This window comes from Humulus lupulus, chromosome 2 (genome assembly GCF_963169125.1).
Source record: "Humulus lupulus chromosome 2, drHumLupu1.1, whole genome shotgun sequence".
NCBI classification, from domain to species: domain Eukaryota; kingdom Viridiplantae; phylum Streptophyta; class Magnoliopsida; order Rosales; family Cannabaceae; genus Humulus; species Humulus lupulus.
Genome location: NC_084794.1, coordinates 103,121,543 through 103,145,554, shown reverse-complemented (window position 1 = coordinate 103,145,554; position 24,012 = coordinate 103,121,543). Strand labels below are relative to the sequence as shown.

The 24,012-nt window shown below is 37.7% G+C and overlaps 2 protein-coding genes across 5 annotated transcripts; both read right to left on the bottom strand.

Annotated features, from left to right (window-relative positions):
- Positions 1-358: 358 nt before the first annotated feature.
- On the bottom strand, positions 359-5,347 carry LOC133818307 (vacuolar cation/proton exchanger 3-like). 4 transcript variants are annotated; one of them, XM_062251093.1, is made up of 13 exons: positions 5,204-5,347; positions 4,610-4,769; positions 4,261-4,512; positions 4,090-4,157; positions 3,891-3,919; positions 3,480-3,676; positions 3,183-3,395; positions 2,551-2,688; positions 2,331-2,447; positions 2,185-2,238; positions 1,292-1,408; positions 935-1,031; positions 359-826 (listed from the first exon to the last, which is right to left on the bottom strand). In XM_062251093.1, the coding sequence occupies exons 2-13, from the start codon at positions 4,688-4,690 to the stop codon at positions 798-800; spliced, it is 1,392 nt and encodes a 463-aa protein (XP_062107077.1). In that variant the 5' UTR covers positions 4,691-4,769; positions 5,204-5,347; the 3' UTR covers positions 359-797. The 4 variants fall into 4 exon arrangements, with proteins under 4 accessions (XP_062107077.1, XP_062107076.1, XP_062107075.1 ...); XM_062251092.1 differs by lacking the exon at positions 5,204-5,347 and adding an exon at positions 5,042-5,195 and having other exon boundaries at positions 4,610-4,855; XM_062251091.1 differs by lacking the exon at positions 5,204-5,347 and adding an exon at positions 5,042-5,195.
- Positions 5,348-12,008: 6,661 nt separating this feature from the next.
- On the bottom strand, positions 12,009-19,925 carry LOC133814583 (uncharacterized). Its single transcript, XM_062247526.1, has 4 exons — positions 19,753-19,925; positions 19,475-19,661; positions 19,259-19,357; positions 12,009-12,173 (listed from the first exon to the last, which is right to left on the bottom strand). The coding sequence occupies exons 1-4, from the start codon at positions 19,773-19,775 to the stop codon at positions 12,009-12,011; spliced, it is 474 nt and encodes a 157-aa protein (XP_062103510.1). The 5' UTR covers positions 19,776-19,925.
- Between the last annotated feature and the right edge of the window lie 4,087 nt (positions 19,926-24,012).

Sequence of the window (24,012 nt, the reverse complement as noted above, 5' to 3'; positions counted from 1 at the left end):
GATTTATTACATCTACCCTAACACAAGAATTGATTGGCCAAAGCACCCCAGAGCCCGTGGCAAAGGTGCTTTCCACAACATGTTCTTGTCAATGCTTCAAGCTTAAGGCGTCGGCAAAGCTACCAAATGCCTCGGGAAAAGTTCTTTTTTTATACTGATATTTGCAATTATCTATTGTTTTGATCATAAATTAGATGTGATTCAGTCGTCTTTGCGGAATCGAAAAGTAAAATTCACCGATATGTAGTTCTAGTAACAAGATGGAGATCTCCAATCTTAAATTTGAAATTAACTATCTTTAAAAAAAAAAAATAGAAACAATGATGCTAGTTTTCTCATCAATTTCTGGGGCAATACATATCCAAGACATAAGAAAATATTTATTTTCATATTTGATATGTAACATAGTGAGTAAAAAGACTCATCATCACTGTTTATATACAAGCCATACATATTATGTCCAACAAAAAAAAGGAATAAAATATTGAAAAATCTCCACAAAAATCACTTTTTTTATTCCAATTCTCTGGCTGTTAACATGAAACTATAACCTATATCAAGCAAACATCTTTCAAGGAGGTGCATTCGCCCGTTTTACAGTCAAAGCATTTCATTGAAGAACACCATATCAGAGTTACCATTTAAAAAATCAAACATGGATGAGTAAAACTTATGCTTTGAAAGATCCATATTCATAGAGCATTCTAGGTTTGGCTGAACTATAAGACTACAGTATGATAATTATCAATGCCTTCTTTGCAGGAAATTGATCTTAAGATTGTCATCAATCATCCATTTCAATTACTAGGTTTCGGGTGCTTATCCGCTGCAAAAACAAGTGTCAAGTAAAGCATCAAGATTTGAGTTTTGTCATTCTTTAACTGCATATGAAAATTGGAATTTGATCTACTGATGAAAACATAGTGATCCTCACCAATTGCAGTAGGGTCTAGATGTACAAAGAAACTTGCGGCAACAATAACATAGCAAAGAACAAGCATAAGTCCTTTAAAGTAATTTGATGTTCCCTCCTGCACAACCCAGATTGTTTTATGTTCAAGTGAAAGATCCAAAGAAAACAATCAAACAATAATGTGTGTGTCTTCACATACTAGTTGTACGCATTTTAGCTTTCCATCAATAGTTTAAAGTTCCAAAACTGAAGTTTCTTGTGGTATAATGTCATTAGTATCAATGAATTTTAGGTATAGCATCAGCAAGGTTTTTTTTTTTTTTTTTTTTTTTAATTTTCAAATGATAGGAAAAAGTAAGCTTTTGCCATTAGACCAACCTGCACCATGAAGGCTACAACAAGAACAGTAATGAAAAGTGTGGCTGTCTCAAAAAGTTGAAAATTTAAGTCCATTGGACGCCCCATTATCCACCCTACAACCACACAAAATGGAATCTGCAACCATAGAAATAATAAATAGTTAGAGAAGAAACAAACCTTGAAAATCAAAGCAGTAAAAACAATTGACAGAAGGGAAAAAGAAAAGTAACAAATAAGATAGTGAAAGCAAAAGTTTCATACATTCATGGCCTAGAACAAGAAACTATATCGTGTACGATGATAATTTAGATGGCTGCATAAGCACTTTAAAAGTACCCCTCAATTTTGTCAAGCTAATCTAGTCAAACAATGGAAGGAAAGGAAGAGCATGTGCCACACCGCAGATTCTATACAAAGCCATTAAATTATTATCCATCAGAGAGCCAGAAAGAAACTGTTAACTTAATCGATATACTCCTCAAACAAAAGCAAGTTTTACTCAATACAAATCTTTATTTAAAATTGTTTTTTCTCTCATGTAATCTCATATTGTATTGTGGAGCTGAATATATCTTAGTGATGAGCTGATGACTAAGGCACATTCATTTTTCTTTAGAGAAGTCTTGACTGATAAATGTGATGCAATTCAATACACATCTACAGAGAAGTTCCAGTCTATAAAGCATGAAATGTTGAAGTCTAATAGAATAATAGAGGTTAAACACCTTTCCAATCCTAATAAAAGTATATGCAAATGCAGTCAGATGAATGAACATAAGAATGAGAGGAAAAAACCAACAGAATTACACTACCAATTCATAGCAAGTCAATCATCAGGTTGAAAAGGCAAACATATTTCAAGTTCCTTATATAAAAAAAAGGGGCAAATGCTCACAATATAAGATACTTACCCCAAACATTGCTATCTGGGTAGATGAGCCTATAGCAACTCCCAAAGATATATCCTTCAGAAAACATTAGATAAATTTCATTAAGCCAAACTGAATGTCATGCAAAATTCATACTTAAAATCACTTCTAGCAGGAGGACCATTTACCAGCTTGTCTTTTATGGCAAACATAACCGCACCTGCATGCTCAGCTGCATTGCCAACAATTGGTAGAAGAATGACGCTGATAAATGCCACTGGGATGTGCATTTTAAGAGAGGCCCCCTGAAAAGTGATAAGTATAGTGTCAGATGCAAGAAAATCTCAAAAGCAGATGTCTCATTACTCTAACTCTAACTATATATATATATATATATAACATGTTCACCTCAATAGCATCCACCAAATATTCTGAAAGGACAGAAATCCATGCAGTCAAAATAGATAGCCAAACTATTGATTCCCACTTAGAGATCTCGGGAGCCTCTTCATCATCATTCGAAGGCACATCTATTTGTCCATCTCCCTGATTTATGATGCTCATCACTTGACCATCAGTGACAGATAAAGATGCAGAATATACAGCTTTCAATGATTTAATATTAAAAATGTTTTGAAATTGAAACCATAAACAAAATAGAAACTAATAGAAAATCAATTGTATTTTCATATAGTATGGTATTCATTTTCACAACTAAGATCAGTTTTAGCCAATAGTCTCACTTCCCACTTATTACTTTTTAAATTACACAAGTACAGGAAGTAAAAAAGTCTGCATTTTCTGTGAAAATATAAGAATTTCCTTCTAGTTTGTAACCCTTAATTAGATCGCAAAGAGTTTGAGCCCCTAGTAAAATTTGTTTGCAAAATGATTCCTGAAGTAAAAAAGTGATTGCTCTTTCATCATTGTTGATTTTAGTTTAATAGTATAGAAGATTAAAATTGTATATAACAGTGAAAAACTTGTGAGAACACAATGTGAAGTACAAAAGTAAACATTGGAATAGTTCTGGTACGAACCTCACTAACTGGATGATATAAATTACTCTGGCTTTTCAGTTGAAAAACAAGATAACCAGCATACGCCACAAGCATAATGCAGCTAGTAAACCTAGATAGGGACAACTCAGACTTTCCAAAATGCAATTCTGTGTGTGTAGAGTGGAGGACAGCCGGGAACAACAGGCCCATGACTGCCATTAACAGCAAGCCAGAGCTCATTGTTGCTGCTCCCTGGGAAATATACAACACAACTTGAGATAAATCAAACCAGTTTGATAAACCAATTATGCTTCAATTTATTAAAAATATACATACCTTACTAAAGACTTGTTCCCTCTTAGAATTTGCAAGTCCTCCAGCAAAGAAAGCACATCCAAGCACTAGCAACATATTTGACAAAATTGAACCCAACAAAGACTGTTGAACAACTCGAATCATGCCACTCCTTAAGGCATAAACACAAATTATCAACTCAGTTGCATTTCCAAAAGTAGCATTCAGGAGCCCTCCAACTGTAAGGATGAATCAAAATAAATACAATTTAACCATGCAAAATATGTTCAGCCTCATTGTTTCGCTAGTAAGTTAGTAATGAAGAAAAATACTGATTTTTTTTTTAATGTTGCATTCAGTCATTATCCTAAACCAAAAAATTCGAAGGTTTTTACAATAACTTAAAATATCTGTCATGACTTGTGATGTGACTCCTATGAAGAGAAATATTACCCGTAGGTCCAGTATAGCAAGCCAGTTGTCTGCAACAAAGGCAAGCCAAAGCAGGCATTAGATACTCATTGAGACATACTTGGCAAATTGGAGTCTTTCTTTCTTTTCAAATATGGTATTGGGTTCTCTTTCAAGTATCTCTAGAACATAAATGTCTAGCACAAAATATGGTGTTGGATACAAATTAGAGAAACCTTACTCTGTAGTATACCCCAGACGCTCAGCCAGAGGTATTATGCCTAATAAGCTTAAGATAAAAACCCATCCCTGAAACACAATCAAATACACAAATGAAAAGGCGCCCATCCATTTTCATGGTCCAGAACATAAATATGTGTTTATATAAAAATATATATAGTGTGTAACTTACATTATGGCCTGAAAATTTATCAACCACGATTGCCAAAGGGCCAAAGGGTATTAGTAAGTTGATTTTGGCAGAAAAGACGACAATTCTGATGCTTTCAGCCACACTATTCCCCATGACCACACTATTCTCTGAACCGCAAGAAGACAAAGATCTACGGACAGGATCATGAAAAGAATGTTTTTTTATAGAAAGTGACTCGGGACTCACTAGGCTCTGATCTTCAAACTGAACAAAGGATCCTTCCTGTAGAAACTATTTGTTTTGTTTTACACACAAATTATGCATTTGCAAAAAAAAATAAAAAATCATCTACACAACATGTATATATATATAGACATATTCACATTACCTCCTGATTGGGAGAGTGAACCTTGACCATTGGTACATCTTTGATATGTAAGGTGTTGACCTTGTTGTTTTTATCATCCATTTACGATTACTAAGCCGAAAAATAAACCAAAATTCCATCTCCAAATAAAGGCATCACTGCTCAGTCATGTCCTCACGATCTAAGCACGTAAAACATCTATATATATTATATTTTATCTCTACCAAGAAGGATCCCAGATTGGATTTAATACCAGTTTCTTCTTTGCTGTTCATATATATATATATATATATATATATGAATATATATATATACACGCACAATTAAAAACCATATTTGCAAAGACAAATCATGGAAATTTCGAAACATCCACCAAGAAAAACCATGGTAGTTTAAAAAATTTTATTTTAAAAAAAAAAAGAATAAATAAAGAAAAGAAAGAGACTAGCTAACCTTGAGAGATGTAATAGTGTAACCCAGATATTATTTTGTTGACAATAATATGAATGAAATAGTCAGAAAAGAAGATAAAGATGCATAATGTGATTGAAAATGGGCAGTGTCTGAAATGAATCAAAACTAAAAAAAAAAGCAGAAAAGAAGAAATGTAGGTACCCAATAAGTGGGGTTTTGATGAAACAGGGGAAAAGAACGTTGAAAGTAGCATCAACACATGTGAACCATAGCCACTAGAACCCGCCATTGTCGCCTAACATATTTCATTTTTTTTCTTGCTCTCATTTATTCTTTTTCTATTTTCAGGACAATGACTTTAAAAGGAAGAAAACCACATTCTCATATAAAATAAATGAATATAAATACTTTTCTTAGAATGTTGGAAAAGTGTGAAATTAATTCATTTTTATTTTTCCTTGATATGTATCCCATTCTCAGTGTATATTGGAGAAAGCATTTGTTGCGAAACAACCTACCCTCATCATTCATATTTATATTTCTTGGGCATTGATCCTTTGACTATCTTCATGTATTATTTTGTTGAATATTAAAAATGTCGAGTTTTTGGATTTGAACTTTTTGACTTTGGAGTACATCCTTTATATTCAAACAAAAAAAATAGCAATAAAAAAAAATTGTCAACGCACTTACTATCATTATTTTTTTTATTGAAAATTACTATTTAAAAAAAAAAATCATGTTTGCCCGGAATTATGTAGATTAAAGTTGTACAATTATGTTCCCAAACAACTAATTTCGTCACCATGTTGGTTGGACAAACTAAAAAAAGGCATATTTATAGAGTATTTAAATTTTACACTTTGTTTGTTTAAAGATGATTTCATGAAATTCTACCTACATCCGTTGGGTTTTCCAAGCATAAGGTCTCTTGAATTCAAATTGTATTCTTTGTGGTTATTCCCAAGGTTCAAATAGCCATGCTATTTTTTGGTGCTTGGAGTCACTACTACAAAAATAGAATTTAACTTTGATTTTTATACATAGAATTGTTGAAAAATACATAAAAAGCGAAGTTAAAACATTTGATGGATTTTTAACTTCGCTTTTTGGTTTAGCACTCATAGGAATTAACCTATTACTTCAATTATTTATGTAAAGTGAAATTAAAGGGTAATAGCCAAATGGGGAAAAAAGACAGAACCCTATAACTTCGGTTTTAAAAACCAAAGTTAAAGGTGCTTATATCATAAGCCCTTCGACTTCTCCTTCATTTCTGAAACGTTGAAACCCCCCAAACAAAGAGCAAAAACCTCCATTTCCACCGTGAGAAAAACGAAGGTTTCGCCATTTAGCACAATTTTCCCTCATTTTCTTCCATTTTTGTAGCGTCTCGGAATTTTACTTGGCTAGATAGTAGCTGTAGAATTTTAGTTTTCATGGATATTGGTCAAAGCCGGGATTTAGTTAGAAACTCGTAGAAATAGTTATATATTTTATAAGTTTAACCTATGGTTTAGAAATATTAATTTTAACATAAGGTTTGATTAATATAGTTGGTCCTAAGAATATTATTTATTATAACCTAAGGTTTAGAAAGAATAATTAAGAGCATGACACTTGTCACAAGTATGTTTATTAATGATTTAAGTATTTTTGATGAATAGTTTAATTAAAAGAAAGATCTAGAAGCGCTCTAGAACCTTCCATCATCTATTAGGATCATGTTTTACTCAATCAAAGTAGTTTTAATCAATTTCAAATTATCCTGAAATGTGCAAAAACATGTTTGAAATATCAGCGTATGTCGATATATCGCAGGTATAGGGCCGATATATCGCCTATGATTGATACGGAAAACACGTCGACTTCGCACGAACGAAACCACAGACCCTCGGTATAATGGTAGGGGCGATATATCGCCTACCCTAGGCGATATATTGGCTCCAGTGGCCAATTTTGAATTTTCGTAGAATTCTGAACTAGAAACAGCCCTCAACAACCTTGACTCGTTCCTGAACGTTTTTGACCGAGTTCTGGGCATCTGTTGAACATATAATTCAAATTTATTCAATTTTTAATCATTTATTTATTCATTGAAATGGGAGTTAGTTTCACTCCTTGATCTCTATAAATAGGACCCTTCACTCAGCCATTTTATTCATCATTCAAGCACAGTTCAGAGCCTTTAAGCTGCTAAGATGATTCTAGAGTGATGCACTAGGGTTTTAGGTTTAAAAGCTTTTCAATCTAAGCTTTTCTAAACACTTGGGAAGTAAGTTTTCGTGTGATTTCGGTGTTCGAGGTATAGATCGAGGTTTTAAGCTATCCAATGTATTCATTATTTTCAGGTTTAGTTCACTATAGTTTCTATTATTCTTTCATTTTCTTCAAAACCTAACTTGTGATAGTGACTTTTGGTTAGGTGTTCAATTCCTTTGAAACATAAGGTTTTCGGTAAGTTCTTATATCGATGGTTTAGATCTTCTCTTCAACTTCATTTCTTTAGAAACTTATGGTTTCTTTATGTTTAGTTTTAGGAGTTTCAATCTCGCTCTTGTCTCCAATATTCCAGTTTTTGGTAAGGAAAATTAGGTAGTTTAGTATTATGACTTAGATTATGTAATTTATGATATAGTTTATGTTTGTATGACTTAACATTTCAGGTACAATAAAGGGGTAAGTGTGTAACGCCTTGGATAGCCAAGACTGTTACACTGTGTGTTTATAAAGGTGCAAGACTTGATAATCAAGTCATTTAGTTAGAAACGTGTTACTGAGACTATAGTTGAACTAGGGTTAAAAGATTTCGGTCACAAAAGTAACATTTCAGAAACTCAAACATTCTTTTACATGGGATCCCAAAAGTAATAACGTTTAAAAAAATCGTTTACAAAATTTCAGGATAAAAGTACAGCTACTAGCCACTCTAAGGGCAAACACAGACATTTAGGCTTTTCCCGTCCTGTACCACTCCTCGGCTGTGGCGGCCGATCAGCTAACTATGTACATTCAGCCCCAAAGCTCTCCAACTCAAGACTGGTCCAGTTTGCCCTTGCCTTTACCTGCACCACATAGCACCCGTGAGCCAAGGCCCAGCAAGAAACCAGATAACAAAGCATAATCATTAAGCAATCAATTTACAAAACAGCAATCAAACAACTCATAATGCATAGCCATATACTCAACAATCCATAATATTCATATAATAAGGTATTCAGCATACCAAGCTCATCATTTAACATTAATAACCAATTCACATAATAAACAAGGTCGACGCCCTTAGGTCGCACCCCCTATTTACCCCACTGACTCCGGTCTACTTAAACCGAGCTCAGTGAATATTAAGTTGTCCTCAGCTACCAGTGGCCGAGCCGCGCCCTGTGCGCAAATATTGATTCTGGCACTCTTAGGCCATTTATCACATGTCCCATGGCATAATACCATCTCATGACATCACATATATAGGGAGCTCTTAGTCCAATCATTAACACATAACCGGGTGCAGTTTCTTACCTTTGATTCCGCTAGCTTCGTTCAATGAAATCAACCCTCAAGCACGATCCCGTCTGAGCCCTAGCATACACCTAGTCACAACAATAAATTAGAATCATCACCAAACTTCAATTCCAAAACCTAACCTCGGGACCAATCCCGAGCCCTCGGGAAGCCCTAATTCCACCAAATGGGGTGGTGGAATCAAACCCTGAGCCCTGGGCAAAAACCCTAAGAAATAACCCAAAAATCCTCTTCTGGAAACAGGGTAGCGCTACAGCGCCCTAAAGTGGGCGCTATGGCACTACAACCAGAGCCAAAATGCCCCAAGCACCCAAGCCTAGCGCTGTAGCGCCCAAGGGCTAGTGCTACAACGCTATTTCCAGAGCCAAAATGCCCTCTGCTTTCTTCTTCAATTTCCTTGAACCAAAACCCACCAAAACTCTTCCAAACCTCAACCATACACCAAAACAAGCCTACCATCATCTATAACTCACCCCATATGACCCAACCATATAAAACTTAGACACATGCACCCAAAAATAGAGAAATTTCCATGATTGAGCTTGAAGCTCAAAAACTCAACAGAAACCATAACAGCCCAAAATTCAAGTGACCAAGTCCAGAGTTTCTTACCTTCAATGGGGAAATTCGACCTTAGGCTATCCTCCACACCTCCTTAGCTTTCACTCCTTAAAACCTTAGCCTTAATTCCATAGATTTCCCATTAAAACTCAGCTCAGAAATCCATTTCAACACCCAAACCAGAAATTGAAGAAAACCTTGAAACGTACCTCAATTGTGTGACTAACTCCTGCTAGATCCTTTAGCTTCACCAAAGATCCTAACCCCAAGCTTCAGCCTAAGCTTTCCTGAGTTAAAGCTTCAAAATCCCTCAAGAGATGGTGAAGCAAGAGGGAACCGAATTAGAGAAAAAGGGAGAGGTTAAGTGTTCTATTTTTCTTACTTTCTTTCCTTCTGTTTCTTTCAGCTTCTATTTCATTCTAAACATTCCACTAATTCCATAAAGGTTGAATATGACTTATCCTCTTATTATACCAAATGACCATATTTCCCTCCCAATAAATCCTAAACCCTTAAGTCATTCTAAGGGCATTTTGGTCATTACTCCCAATTCCCGCTAATTCCTCGAGTGTCTCTAATATTTATTGCTTACATCTCGAAACCTAACTAATCACCAATTATATTCCTCAATAGCAAATAGTCTCCAATATATTTTCTAAATTCCTAGAAATACCCCCAGACTCACCCCGAGCCGGGTATAAATCCCCGCCGTGACTTTTTCGCTAAACCGCTCACTAGGATCGCCTCGAGTCACAAGCTGCAAATATATCCACATAATAATGTGGTCTCAACAATTAATCACAAGTAATTACATTTATGCCCTCAACGGGCCCAAATTACGAATATGCCCTTATAACCTAATCAGGGCCTACATCCATACTGGTACACATAGTCATGCATCACATATATCCAAATAATCATATAGGCATGCTTATCACATCATTATGCATTTAATCATTTAAATCACACATAATCCAGTTATGCCCTTCCGACACACTAATCAAGGCCCTTAAGCCTTATTAGTAAATTTGGGTCGTTACAAAGTGTGTCTGGACCTAAGGTGTCCAATGATGTATGACGGACTATGTCGAGTAGGCTTGGTTGCCAAAACTTTATGATGGACCTAAGTGATGTCCGGTGTATGACAGACTATTGTTCGGGGCTTAATTGCCACCCCCTGTATAAGCACTTATCTTTTTATTATAACTGACTTGTTATTATGAATTATGACCTATAGTTATGATGTAGAATTATGACTTATGACCCATAGTTATGATTACAATTATGACTTATGACCTATGTGATCTATGACTTATGACTTATGACTATGACTTAGATTATGATTTATGATATGATTTAGGTTATGATATGACCTAGGGTTTATTGTTGTATGATTAGTATTAATAAGTTTTGGTATGACTCTATGTGAAATTTATGATATGATTATATGACTAACTTTTGTATGTATTTTCCTTACTGGGCTTAGAAGCTCACTCATTATGATGTTGTTATTTCAGGAAATTAAGGATAGAAAGGCCGGTGGCGAGTGGGGACCTAAGAGCTTTGTAATGTACTCGTGGGGACCATATAGTTGAGGAAGATCAAGCAGGCCTATTTATTTATTTTTATCAAAGAAAATTTATTTTAAAGTTTTATTTAAATGTTGCTCATTTTTATGTTAAAGATAATTATTTTATTTTTGTAAAACCATGGGTCCATGTATTTATTTTCAAGTTCTTATTCAATAAAAGAGCAATATTTGTGAATTATGATCCAACGCTGTGTTATCGGTAATCTATGAGAAATTAGGGCATTACAGGTGGTATCAGAGCCCCACGACTATATTGGTCCTAAACATTCCCACGAAATACACACGATAGCTACAAAGGACCTACTTGTTACCAAGTAAGTATACACATTGTTTCTTAAATATGTTTGCAATGTTTTTCTTGTGTTATTTTCAGAAATTAGCCCAATGGACTCAAGTGTGGTTAGAAGGATAAAGCTATAAGAAGAATACTAGACCCTGAGTATGATAATGGATCCGATGTGGAGGATTAGACGCATATAAGAACACATCGTTAAATTTTATTATATGATGTTTTAGAATATTTTCACTAGTTGCTATTTTTTTATATAAAACATGTTATTTGCTTTTGTTATTGTTTTATTGTGTAGTAAGTGTTAAGAAATTTTTGGATTCAATTGAAAGTGTAAAGTTTAAATTCCTATCTTATGGGTTAGCCCATTTGCGAAGGACCATTTGCTTTGCATTATTAGATTGGGTCCAATTTAAACGAATAACAATTAATAAAACAAGGGTTCAAATTCCTGTCTTTTGTGTCCAAGTGGAAGTTAGGGGGTCTTAGTAGTGGGTACGATATACTGAACCCAGCCTTCCTCCATGGAAGATTCAATTGTTAAGGCCCATTTACCCGAGTTGGACTTAATTGTAATAGGGTAGATTAAATAGATAGATTGACCTAATAGACAGTAGTGCAATAGGCTAAGTTGTAACCTTTACTTGTTTTGTTTGTCTTGCTTTTTCAACTTTTCTCTTTTGGGGAAGCAGAAAAGACATATGGAGTAGAACCAAGAAGATCTGAAAGACTAAATGGCCAGGGTAGAGGCCGAGGAAGAGGCCAAGGAAGGGGAAGGGGTGAGGAAGAGGAGTAGCCGCCACCCCCATACATGAAGAATTTCCAGCAGCCCCAGGAGTGCCAGAAGCACCCAATGTAGTGGAAGAGTCGGCAGCTACTGCCACTCGAATAAACTTGGAAAGAGAAAATGCCCGTCTTAGGGCAGAGTTAAGGAGAAAGGAAGAAGAGTTCCAAATAAACTTAGGACAACAGCAACAAGTGGCACATCAAGTCATTCCTCTAGCGCAATTACTACAGTTGGCAGAATCTCGCTACGAGGCAGTGTATTAACACTTTGGAAAGTAGCAACCACTGAACTTCGATGGCGGGTCAGACCCAATAGAAGCAGAAGAATGGCTTCGATCGGTGGAATCCATATTAGAATACATGCGGCTAGGAAACAAAGATCGAGTCTCATGCACTTCAAGTTTGTTAAAGAAAGATGCCCCCATCTGGTGGGATATAGTGAAGCAGACTAGAGATGTGAACATTATGACATAGGACGAGTTTATCGAAGTGTTCAATAAGAAGTGCTATAGTCCTGTGATTCTATCCACAAGGGTGGATGAATTCATTGCGCTTACTCAAGGGAATTCGTCTTGGACAGAGTATGCTAGGAAGTTTGATAGGCTGGCTAAGTTCGAGGCGGACATGGTACCTCCTGAGACGCTGAGAATTCAAAGATTCGTGAAGGGACTGAAACCTATGGTAGCCCATGATGTGAAGTTGATCCGGGGGATAACCACTTATGCGGAAACATTAGAAGTAGCCTTGGAAGCTGAGCAGGCAGAAGAAAATATCTTGAAGGAAGGCGCGACCAGAAAGGAAGCCAAAAAGAATAACAATGAACAGAATGACCATAAACAAAAACATGACAATGCTCAAAATTAAAAAGCCGATAAGAAAAATAAGACTGCATCAGAAAATAATGGGAATAAGAAGCCCTATGTGGAATATCCCTAGTGCCCTATCTGCAAGAGGAAGCATTCAAGAGAATACCGATATAAGACAAAAGGTTGTTTCAATTGCGGAGAAGAAGGAAACATTAAAAAGGATTGCCCTAAGATGAAAGATCAAAAGAAAGATGACAAGCTCGTGCCAGCCAAAGCTTTTGCTCTTACTAGAGGTGAAGCAGAAACTAGTAATACTGTGGTAGCAGGCCAAGTCACTATCTTTGGTAAACTATGCAATGTTTTATTCGATTCAGGAGCTACGCATTCTTTTGTCTCTATGAATATGATTGATAGCTTAGATAAACCATGCGAACTTTTTAGAGATAAGTTTGTCACAGAGTTACCCTCGGGGGAAAGAATGCTATCTAGTAGAGGGGTGTGTAGTGTTGTAGTTAGAATCGAAGGAAGAGAATTACCAGTAGATTTGATCGAGTTGGACCTTAAGGATTATGATGTAATTTTAGGCATGTACTGGTTAGCAAAATATGGGGCAACAATAGACTGTAGGGTAAGGCAGTTGACTTTCAAACAGAAGGCGGAGAATAGTTCATCTTCAAAGGAGAAGTTTCTCGAACTCGCATCCCGATAGTCTCAGCTCTCAAAGCTCAACGATTAATCAATAGCGGTTGCCAAGCGTTTCTAGCTAGTGTGGTGGACAAAAGATGAGAAACGCAGCTCGAACCAAAAGATGTACATATTCTATGCGAATTTCCTGAGGTGTTTCCAGAAGATCTACCGGGATTACCTCCGAGTAGGGAAATTGAGTTTGAAATAGAATTGGCACCTGAGACGGCACCAATCTCGAAAGCTCCCTATAGAATGGCGCCTACCGAGTTAAAGGAGTAAAAGATACAACTGCAGGAGCTATTAGACAAGGGTTTCATCTGACCGAGCTATTCACCTTGGGGAGCACCAGTGCTTTTTGTCAAGAAGAAGGACGGGAGTATGAGGATGTGCATCGACTATTGAGAACTAAATAAAGTGACAATCAAGAACAAATACCCTTTGCCTCGAATAGACGATCTTTTTGATCAACTACAAGGATCTACAATATTCTCGAAGATAGATTTGCGGTCGGGGTATCATCAGCTAAGAGTACGAGAAGAAGATATCTCAAAGACGGATTTTCGGACTAGATATGGACACTACGAGTTTCTGGTGATGTCTCTTGGTTAACAAATGCACCAGGAGCGTTCATGGGTCTTATGAACTGAGTATTTAAGGACTATCTAGATAAGTTTGTTGTGGTGTTTATGGATGACATATTGATCTACTCAAAGACGAAAGCTGAGCATGAATAGCACCTACGACTGACATTGGGACGACTCAGAAGTCATCAATTATACGCTAAGTTTAAGAAATGCGAATTCTGGCTAGAGAAGGTGGCATTTCTAGGACACATTGTGTCTAAAAATGGCGTAGAAGTAGATCTAGCCAAGATTTAAGTAGTAAAGGACTGGCCCAAACCCAAGAGTGCCACAGAGGTGAGAAGTTTTCTGGGATTGGCAGGATACTATAGACGATTTGTTGAAGGGTTTTCCAAAATAGCTACACCCTTAACAAATTTGATGCGTGTACGCCCTGATTTTCCAACGGGCTATTAGCGAGCTGAGATACGGCCTAAACTATATCAGCCACGTGGATCCCCCATGACTGGAGCTGTTGTCGTCAGGTCCTACCTCGTCAGCTCGGGGTATCCAAGGGTTCACCAAGATTACTTAAGGACTGATTCTGGACTCTGAAGGCCACAGGTCGAGGGAAGCATCCAGCTCGTGGTACGAGCTGGAGTTGGAGGCTTTGACCTTTTGTAAAGTCAACCACGCAAGGTAAACGTGCATATATCAGACATCACATCTCTGATATATCCCTGACTTCTCGGACACGCAGCATGAACGTGCGTATCCTGGCACCCACGACTGGGTTGGGCCGTGCGGCCCATTATCCCCCTTACCTATTGATTAGACCACACTTCATGTGTCAGGTTTTAGGAATTAATCATGAATGTCACAGAAGTGACATGATAGGTAAGAAGGTCACGGGATGACCTTCTTACCAACTCCCAGGTGCCCTCTCCTATAAATATGGAGACCCTGGGAGTTGCAAAGGGTTGGATTCTATTGTGTAAGGAAATACTCTGTAAAAGAATACCAAGCAGATAGCAATAATATTGACTGGTGGAGTAGAAGGATTTTAACTTTTGAACCACCTAAAAAACGTAATTGTGTCACCAGTCCATCTCCAAAATATCATTCATCTGTTTCGGTTCATAGTTAAGCACTAATCCCTTCCTCTTATTTTCTTAATTACCTGTTGGCGAAGAACCACGTCAACAGATTGGTGCTTTCATTGAGAGCTAGTCAGATTGGTGCTATCGCAAACATCCAACTAGATCAAGACACGGTAATGAGGCAGAACAACATGATGGGCAGGAGGCTCATCATGCCGCCATCTTTGGTGAGCAAAATCCTGAAGTCCAGCAGCGGCCGGGCAAGCAGCCGGTTGGCCAGGATGACACTGGAAGTTCGGCGCCTCGGCCACCTAATCCAAACCCAGATTTTTACACTGCGGTAGAGATGGAGAACGCTCAGCTGAGGAGCCAACTAGCGAAAGCTAATCAGCAGATCAAGGAGGTGTTGGCCCGACTACCCCCTCTTACAACCGACGCTAACGTCGGAAAGAGGCAAGGCGAGACTCATAAGTCCAGCCGGGGTAGTCGGTCCAGGCCTAGCCGCTCGGACAGATTGCCGGCATCCAACTCTATTCCCTCATCGCACCGTCAAGAGGCAAACTTTGAAGAAATTCCTAGAGCCGAACAACAGTATAGCCGCTCGGTCCGAACTTCAACTCCCAGCTCCCAACCAGCCTCGAGCGCGCCCAGGAGAGCTCGAGGAATTTCCAGAAGGAGGTCCAGGGAGGGCTCACAGCACCAGCCCGTCCCCACCAGCCGTTCTGCGCCTCGTCCAGATCACCAGGCGCAGGACCCGCAGGTTGGCAGGGCCGAAAGGCCCCCACCTAACTTGCTCTGCCCTGACGCACTACAACAAAATAGAGGTTTTATGACTTTAATTGGGAGACATTGGAAGTCTACAATGTCTCCCAATTGGGGAGACGATGTTGCTAGGGTCATTGTAGGTATATATCCCACGTCTCCCATTGGGAGACGTGCCTCACTTCCCACGTCTCCCATTGGGAGAGGTGGAAAGTCAAGCGTTGACTTTCCACCTCTCCCATTGGGAGACGTGGGAAGTGACTCACCTCTCCCAATGGGAGACGTGGGAAGTCCCTAGGAGACATCCCACATCTCCCATTGGGAGAGGTGAGTCACTTCCCACGTCTCCCAATGGGAGACATTGAAAGTCTCCCTTATTTAAAAAAAATAAATTAAATAAATTTATAATTAATATTATTTTAATTTGATTTAATAATTAATTAAATTGAAATAATATTAATTTAAATTGAAATTATTTTAATCTAAATTGAAATTATTTTAATAATCAATTAAATTGAAATAATAATAATTTAAATTGAAATTATTTTAATAATCAATTAAATTGAAAGAAAAAATATATTTGTTAGACATATACAAGAAATACAATATTTGTTAGAAATATTCACAAACATTGCATTGTGTATGAAGAAAGAGTTAAATTTTTTTAAAAAAACCTATCAACGAGGTCGGTAACTTTGGATTATCGGCAACATATATGTAATGCCCCGAATTTCCTAATAAGGTCTGGGACCTTGATTAGGAGGCCGGGAGGGCCATAATTGATTTATTATGGTATTTAATGATTATATGCATGTTTACATGAACTATATTATTGTATGATGGTGAATGCATGCATATGGGCTCATATGTTAATTATGGGGGTAATTTGGCCACTGTGGGCGTAAATGTATATTTTGGGTGCGTGATGGTGATTAATTACTATAGCCACATTATAAGGTGGATTGGTTCGAGCTTGTCGACATGAGACGATCATGAGATGCAAGTGTTCGGTCTAGTCATAACGGGTTTAGTTCGGGGCTCGGGGTGAGTCTCGGAGTGTTGTTGGTGATTATAGCGTTACCGGGGATTTTAGGGTAACGGGATGTGAATTATTGGTGTTTGAGGATTTTTGAGATTAGCGGGAATTGGGAAGCGTTAATTATAATTAACGGGTTAAGCTAGAAGTACCAATTTTGCCCTTGGATTGGTTTAAGAGGCTTTGGTTGGTATAAGGGCATTTTGGTCATTTTAGGGGTGGATATACTTGGTTTAAATGGCTGAAGGCTGTAGAATAAAACAGAACAAAACAGGGGTTTGCTTTCTTCTCTTTCCGTACACCACTTCCTCCATTGCTTCCTTTGAGGTTTTGAGCTTTAGGTGTGGATTCAAGCTAGGGAAAACTTCAAGGCTGAGTTGGTAGACTTGGTTCTGCTTGTAAGGGAGGTTCAAACAGGTTTTAAGGTAAGCTTTGATCATTGAACTTAAGCTATGCTCTGTTTTCATTTTAGTTTTTAGTTCATGGATTTTGATGTGGAAAGTGTGAATCAAAGGGGGTTTTAGTGTTAGTTTGATTGGGGTTTGGTGTGAGTGAGATAAGGATGTTGTTGGGGGTTCAATTATATGTTTGGAAGAGGTTTAGAGAGGGTTTGAAGGTCTGGTTTGAGAGGGGAAATGCAGGGTTGAAAATCTGGTTCGTGTGTGGGGCTTAGGCTGAACTGGGCTGGGTGCCGCGGCACGGCTTTTGCGTGCCGCGGCCCATGCGCGTCTGGCAGATGGGGGCCTCTCTGCTTGGGGGCGTGCCGCGGCACAGCTTTTGGGGGCCGCGGCCCTTAAGGCCAAATTTGCTAAAAAGTGGTTTTTAGCTTAGGGATTCAAACCATAGGCCTCGGGGTTGGACCTAGTACCCGGTTGGGTAGTATTTGAGGTCTCGGGGGCTGGGATTTGGTTTGGGAACCCTCAGTTATCATTTTTATTAATGATATCTTATATTTGGTTATGACTAGGTGACCGCTAAAGGACTAAAAGTTGATCGTTCTCAAGGGTCGTTCTTTTAATCGTTCTAGCTCGGCTTTGAGGTAAGAAAACTGCACCCTGTGTATACGTGACATGCATGGCTATTATGATGCATGTTGGTTGATTACTGAGTATGACATGCGTGGTTATTATTGATGCATGTCGGTTGATTATTATGTATGGCATGCATGGCTATTCTTGGTGCATGTTAGTTGACTATTAAACGTGACATGCGTGGCTGTTATTGGCGCATGTTGGATTGTTGGATATTTTGCATATGATGCATAAGAAACATGTGATTAGGACATGCTTTGTATACTGGGTGTGATATCGTTCAGAGCTTGAGCCTCTGTGTTAATGCATAGTCCTAATTGTACTGATATCTGTTAAGTAAGCATGCTGGATACCTTGTTTATGAATATTGGACATGTGATATATGTTTGGTGGCATGGCTTACCTGTGTATGGCGCTGACTTATTTGTCAGAATCGACAATGGTGTCAGATCCGTCTGTGAAGCTGTGACTTATTAGTTAAGTTCACTACGGGCTGAGCACTGGTCGTGTTTTACCGACCCAAGGGTCAGAGGTGGCAGTGCGTTGTAAACGCCGGGCCAAGTAAAGATTGGATCCAATCGAGGTCGGCATTGAATGACTCATATGGGGTATTAGTGCTGGACCGACCGGTAGGTCAATGAGAACTATAAGCGCTTGCCTGGTCTATGACCAGATGTTTATGGCCAAGGTATATGACCCCGGTGACTGTTTGTCACATGGCCAAGGGACGCTGTCCATTGCACGACTCTAGGGTCGGGAGGAAGGTTATGTTGGTGACCATTCACCATGCACCTGTCCTAATCAAATTTAAGAAAGAATCACTTATCGGTTAAGCCCTGGTGACCCTATCGTCACATGGCTAGAGGGAGCGATGCTCATTATTGTGACTTTTGGCTATTGTCACCTATCTGGATGGACCGATGGTCCAAATGGTTACTTTGGTTATTGTTGATATTATATCATGATATATTATGTTTTCTTGCTGGGCTTCGGCTCACGGGTGCTACGTGGTGCAGGTAAAGGCAAGAGGAAGCTGGACCATCCTTGAGTTGGAGAGCTTAGGTGATGATGTGTACATATGCAGCTGCTCGTCCGCCACGGCCGAGGTTTAAAGTGGAACTAGGGTTGAACCCTGTTTTGCCGCTTAGAATGGCCTGTTGTAAATATTTTCTGTAATAAACTCTGAAATTATATTTTCGAGATCCCAATGTATAAATTAAACGTTCTAGTGAAACGTTACATCCTAACCAAAGTTTTTAATCCCTAAACCGCTAATTACACTTAGTTCACGATTTTGGCCAAATGACTCGATTAGCGAGTTTAGCACTGTTTACAAGGCACACCGTAACGGTCCCTGGAGTTTGGGGCGTTACAATATATGTCGCCCATTCTTGTCGCAACTCATCAATTTGTGACTCTGTATATGATGTGCTTTTAGCTGCAAGAAATATAAAGTAAAATATATTAATTAATTATTTGATTACATTTATAGTTTCAAAAATAATTTGTAAATTTTAATTAATAATACCGTTCTCAAGTATTGCCCGGGACTCACATGTTCAATCAAATCCTTCAACATCCTCATTAAGTAGTATCCACATGCCACATTGTCCGGTTGGTGTGGACACTAATTATTTAAAAATATGAGTAATTTATTATTAAATTGAAATTTTTTAAAAAATGCATACATATTATTCTACTTAATTATTATAAATGTTCAAAAATTTCTGCTGAAGTTACTTACCTGAGGTTGCTTAATGCGTAGAGTATCAAGGATCTCGACATCAGGAAGATTCATAGAGAAAAAAAGATTGAAAGCGCTGACGATCACTGATACAATCTCCTCACGGTTATTTAGCTCTGAATTCACCGGATCACAACAATAAACATGATATGCATATGGTGCCAAAATAAGCAACATCCAATGTTCACTGTATAAGAAAAACAGAAAAATTATAGCTCAAATGTTAAACAAAGAAATTATTGATATGGGTCGGAAAAATGACAACTTTTTAAACTTACCCATGGTTCCAAGGGACAAGCATAACTTGTTCTTTTGATTTTACGTCATTGCAACGTCTGAACAGATTCTGAACACGATCATCGAATGAACTCCCTTGAGTGGCGACGATATTAGGATTGACAAATAAAAACTTATTTTGGCGACCTTGTTGTACCACATATCTATAAATGAACCTAATACAAAAATATGAAAAATTGTTATATGAATGAATAAATCAAATTAGAAAATTAAATGAACAAACTTATTTGTGAGATATATACCTCATGTAGCTGACGACTACTGCTTGTCCAATCTTCTCCTTTCGAGCAAACTGAAGTATGTCATCCTTAAATATATAACAGTGAGACATATCCTGATCAAAAACTTTAGACTCCATGCCTAGATTGACACACTCGCCATCATCCCAATGAGATACGATATTCTGTAATCGTTCCAATGGAGTGTGGGCCAATTGTGTTGGAGGAGTTTGTTGTCGTCTTCTTTCTCGAGGTTGTTGTGTTGATGGAGCTCTTGGTCATTGTGATTTGGTCCTACTTGTAGAGGGATTCTGTATACAATTATATCAACAATTAAAAAAATTGCAAACAAATATAGAATTGTAAAGATAATTATGTAAAAATATGGCATCACCTCATGAGTTACATCTTCAGATATAATGACAAAATCCTTAGGCCACGCTATTGGCGTCCCAATGGCCTGAGCAACTATGTACATGTCCAAATCAAGATATGCAAAAGGGAGAGGACAGGTTGGCTTAAGAACACTCGTAATCATAACTTGGAAGTTGTTGCCTGCCTCTCTTTCAATGAGTGTACCTGATGCAACAATGTTTGAAACCGAACCAATTGCTAATTGGCATGCTCGGCCCTGCGTAAGAAACATATTATATACAAATAATCATGTTGAAGAAGTAAAGAAATTTATTTGGTTTCAGAATATTCAAGAAAGTTTAATTACCTCTTGCAAAAGCGGTTGTAGTGCAATAATGTGGTGTTCTGCTTGAGGCACTACTGGGTCTGAAGTATAGTAGGACGCCTGCGCTGGTGGCACTGGTGGGTCGGGCACATAGTATGATGATGGCGCTGGTGGGACTCCAACGTTAGATCCTGACCTGCTCTATTGGGCCAATAATTTTCTCAAGAGCTCATCTTGTTGCTGAAGGCGCTCTTCTACTTGTTGACGATGCTCTTCTTCTTGTTTTCGAAATCTTTCTTCAAATTCCTTTCTAATGTTGTCATTCGTAGAAGAGGCTTTTGATTTATTTTTCGTTGAGGTAGGTGTTGGAGTATTCTAGTATACTGAGCGGGACACACTGTGTCCTCCAGCCCTAACACGTCCTCGAGGCTCAGGAGTGCCCAACGCCCTCGTCAGCACATCATCAGGGGCATCAGGTGCCCATTTACCCTCAGCTTGGAGTTGCCGGTAATGATCCTGTGAAGCAATATTCACAGAAAGTTATATATATAAGCTAATAATTTGACATATCAACATTATTAAATATGAGCACTTACAATATTTTTTTGAATCTCAGAGGCCTCTCCAATGAGCTCTCCTTTTGCATTCCGACGACCCATGCTCCATAAGTCTGCCCTATCAAGTTCAGTCAGACTTTTCCCACTTTGTTCCATTAACATCTCTTCAATACGCACATAGCCTCCTCTAGAGAGGTTGTGATTGTATTTATTCAGTGCTCGATAATTTTGCATCTCCTCTCTCTTTCTTTGCCACTCGGGAGTTAATCTTGAGTTCACAAACTTTAACCATTCATCCGGAGTTATGACATTCTCAAATCCAAATGGCAAAGCTGGCGGGAACTCATTTGGGTATTTTTTCAAAGCGTCGTAAACGTGTACCCTTGTAAGATTAGTCTTCCAATTTCGAAAGTACTTTCCCGCATCCTTCAACATCTATTGCTTTTGTTTGGGGTCCAAATCATAAGTTTTCTGCAAGTTTGAAAGTAATAAGAAGCATATTATCAAAACAATATATATTTTAAAAACATTAAATGAAATATAATTAATAAAAATATACCTTCATTGTGTCCCATATTTTATTTTTATCCACCACACTAACATCTTTCCAACTGTTAATGTTGATGGACACAGTTGCTCGAACAACTGATCCAAGCTGTGATGAAACATTACTTCTAGATCCACCCACTAGTTGACCATACTCATTGTATTCAATAGGAGTAAGATGTCCTTCACTCCTTTTTTTGGTGTTTCTAGACATCCATGTACGTCCTCTCACAGATTTATTTTCTTGCTCCACTGACTGAGAATGAGGGCGTTGCTCTCCCTCATCAGAACTACCACCAAAAGGATCAGCCTCCATCTGTGAAACATAAATATCATTATTATAATAATTTTGGACACTCATAATCAAAAGGTGAAACAAATTGTGATAACAACTAAGAATTTCACATATCATAAACATATGAAACCTATTAAATGGTACCTCAAGACCCATTATCATCAACCCACAATCCTTCACCATTTTTACGGAAACAAATACAATCATCATCAACTTCGTCATTATCTTCTATTGCGGTGAATGTGACAAGTTCTTCTTCGAGAGGTATATCATGTAAATCACCATCTTTAATGTTCCATTCTCTTGTTTGCGTTGGAAGAACAATTGACCATTGGTTGTCTGAAGGATCATTCACATAAAATACTTGTTTCGCTTGTGAAGCTAATATAAATCGATCAGATTTGTGCCCAATTCGATTTAGATTAACTAATGTGAAACCAAAATCTTCATATATTATGCCGCTGTCACTTTTCACCCAATCACAAAAGAAAACAGGTACTCGAGTTGTGATATAATCTAACTCCCAAATTTCATTAACTACTCCATAAAAAGTCATATCACATTCAACTGGATTTTTATCTTTTGCACTAGAGACTTGCACAATTTTAGCAACAAGGCTAACACCACTGTTTTGTGTGTTTCTGTTGTTATTGCGCTCCCTAGTGTTAAATAGAGTACCGTTAATCATGTATGATGAAAACTTGATGACATTAACCGAAGGTCCTCGAGAAATCCACTTAACAATGTCTGAAACCTTATTTGATGTGTTTTGTAATTCTGACACAACCTATCAAATCAACATACCAAAAACAACCAAAAATGTCATCTTGTAATTAAGTACTAATTAATGACAACTTTCAATAATCAACACAATTTACCTTTTGTTCTATCCAACTACTAAAAGTTCGATAATGTTCGTCTTGTAACCATTTTGAGTTCCTTGACTTGGATGGAAATTTGGTCTTTATCCAATTAAAATGTTCCCTTCAATTATAAATATGCTGTTAAACAATTGAATATACGAAATTACACAACTTAAACTTAATGTATTATATGAATATAACTCACTCGATATAAGGTTGAATTTCATTTATATTCTGTAACACAAGACGATGCGCTTCATCTAGAAGATCTCGACTTACTGTGCATACAATGCTACCATGACGACTCTGAATCTCAACATTTTCAACATCATTTAACCCAATTTTTTGTACACCAGTCATGTATTCAGAACAAAATTCAACTGCCTCTTCTGCAATATAGCATTCGACGATGCATCCTTCTGGCCGACTTCTATTCCTAACATACCCCTTAAGAATCTTCATATATCGCTCAAATGGATACATCCATCTTAAATAAACTGGACCACAATATCTTAGTTCTCTAACCAAGTGAACTGTCAAATGGGTCATTATATCAAAAAATGCCGGAGGGAAATATTTCTCCAACTCACACAATACCTCAACAATTTCATCTCTTAACTTAGGTAACTTTAGCGGATCAATCACCTTACAACACAGTGACTTGAAAAACAAGCATAACCTTGTGATTACATCTCGAACTCTCCTAGGAAACACAGATCGAATGGCCACTGGTAGCAAATGTTGCATTAGAATATGACAATCGTGAGATTTCATGCCAGTCAGAATACAACTTTTCATGTCCACCAATGACCTTATATTTGAGGAATATCCGTCTGGAACTTTTATATTAAACAAACATCTGCAAATTTCCATTCTTTCCTCTTTAGTAAGAGTGTAAGCTGCAGGAGGTAAATATGTTCGTCTCTTATCTGGTTTTGGAGTCAATTCATCCCTTATACCCATTGCAACCAAGTCTTGTCTAGCCTTAATTCCATCTTTAGTTTTCCCAGGAATATTCAACGAAGTGCCAATCAAACTATCACATACATTTTTCTCTATGTGCATAACATCTAAATTATGACG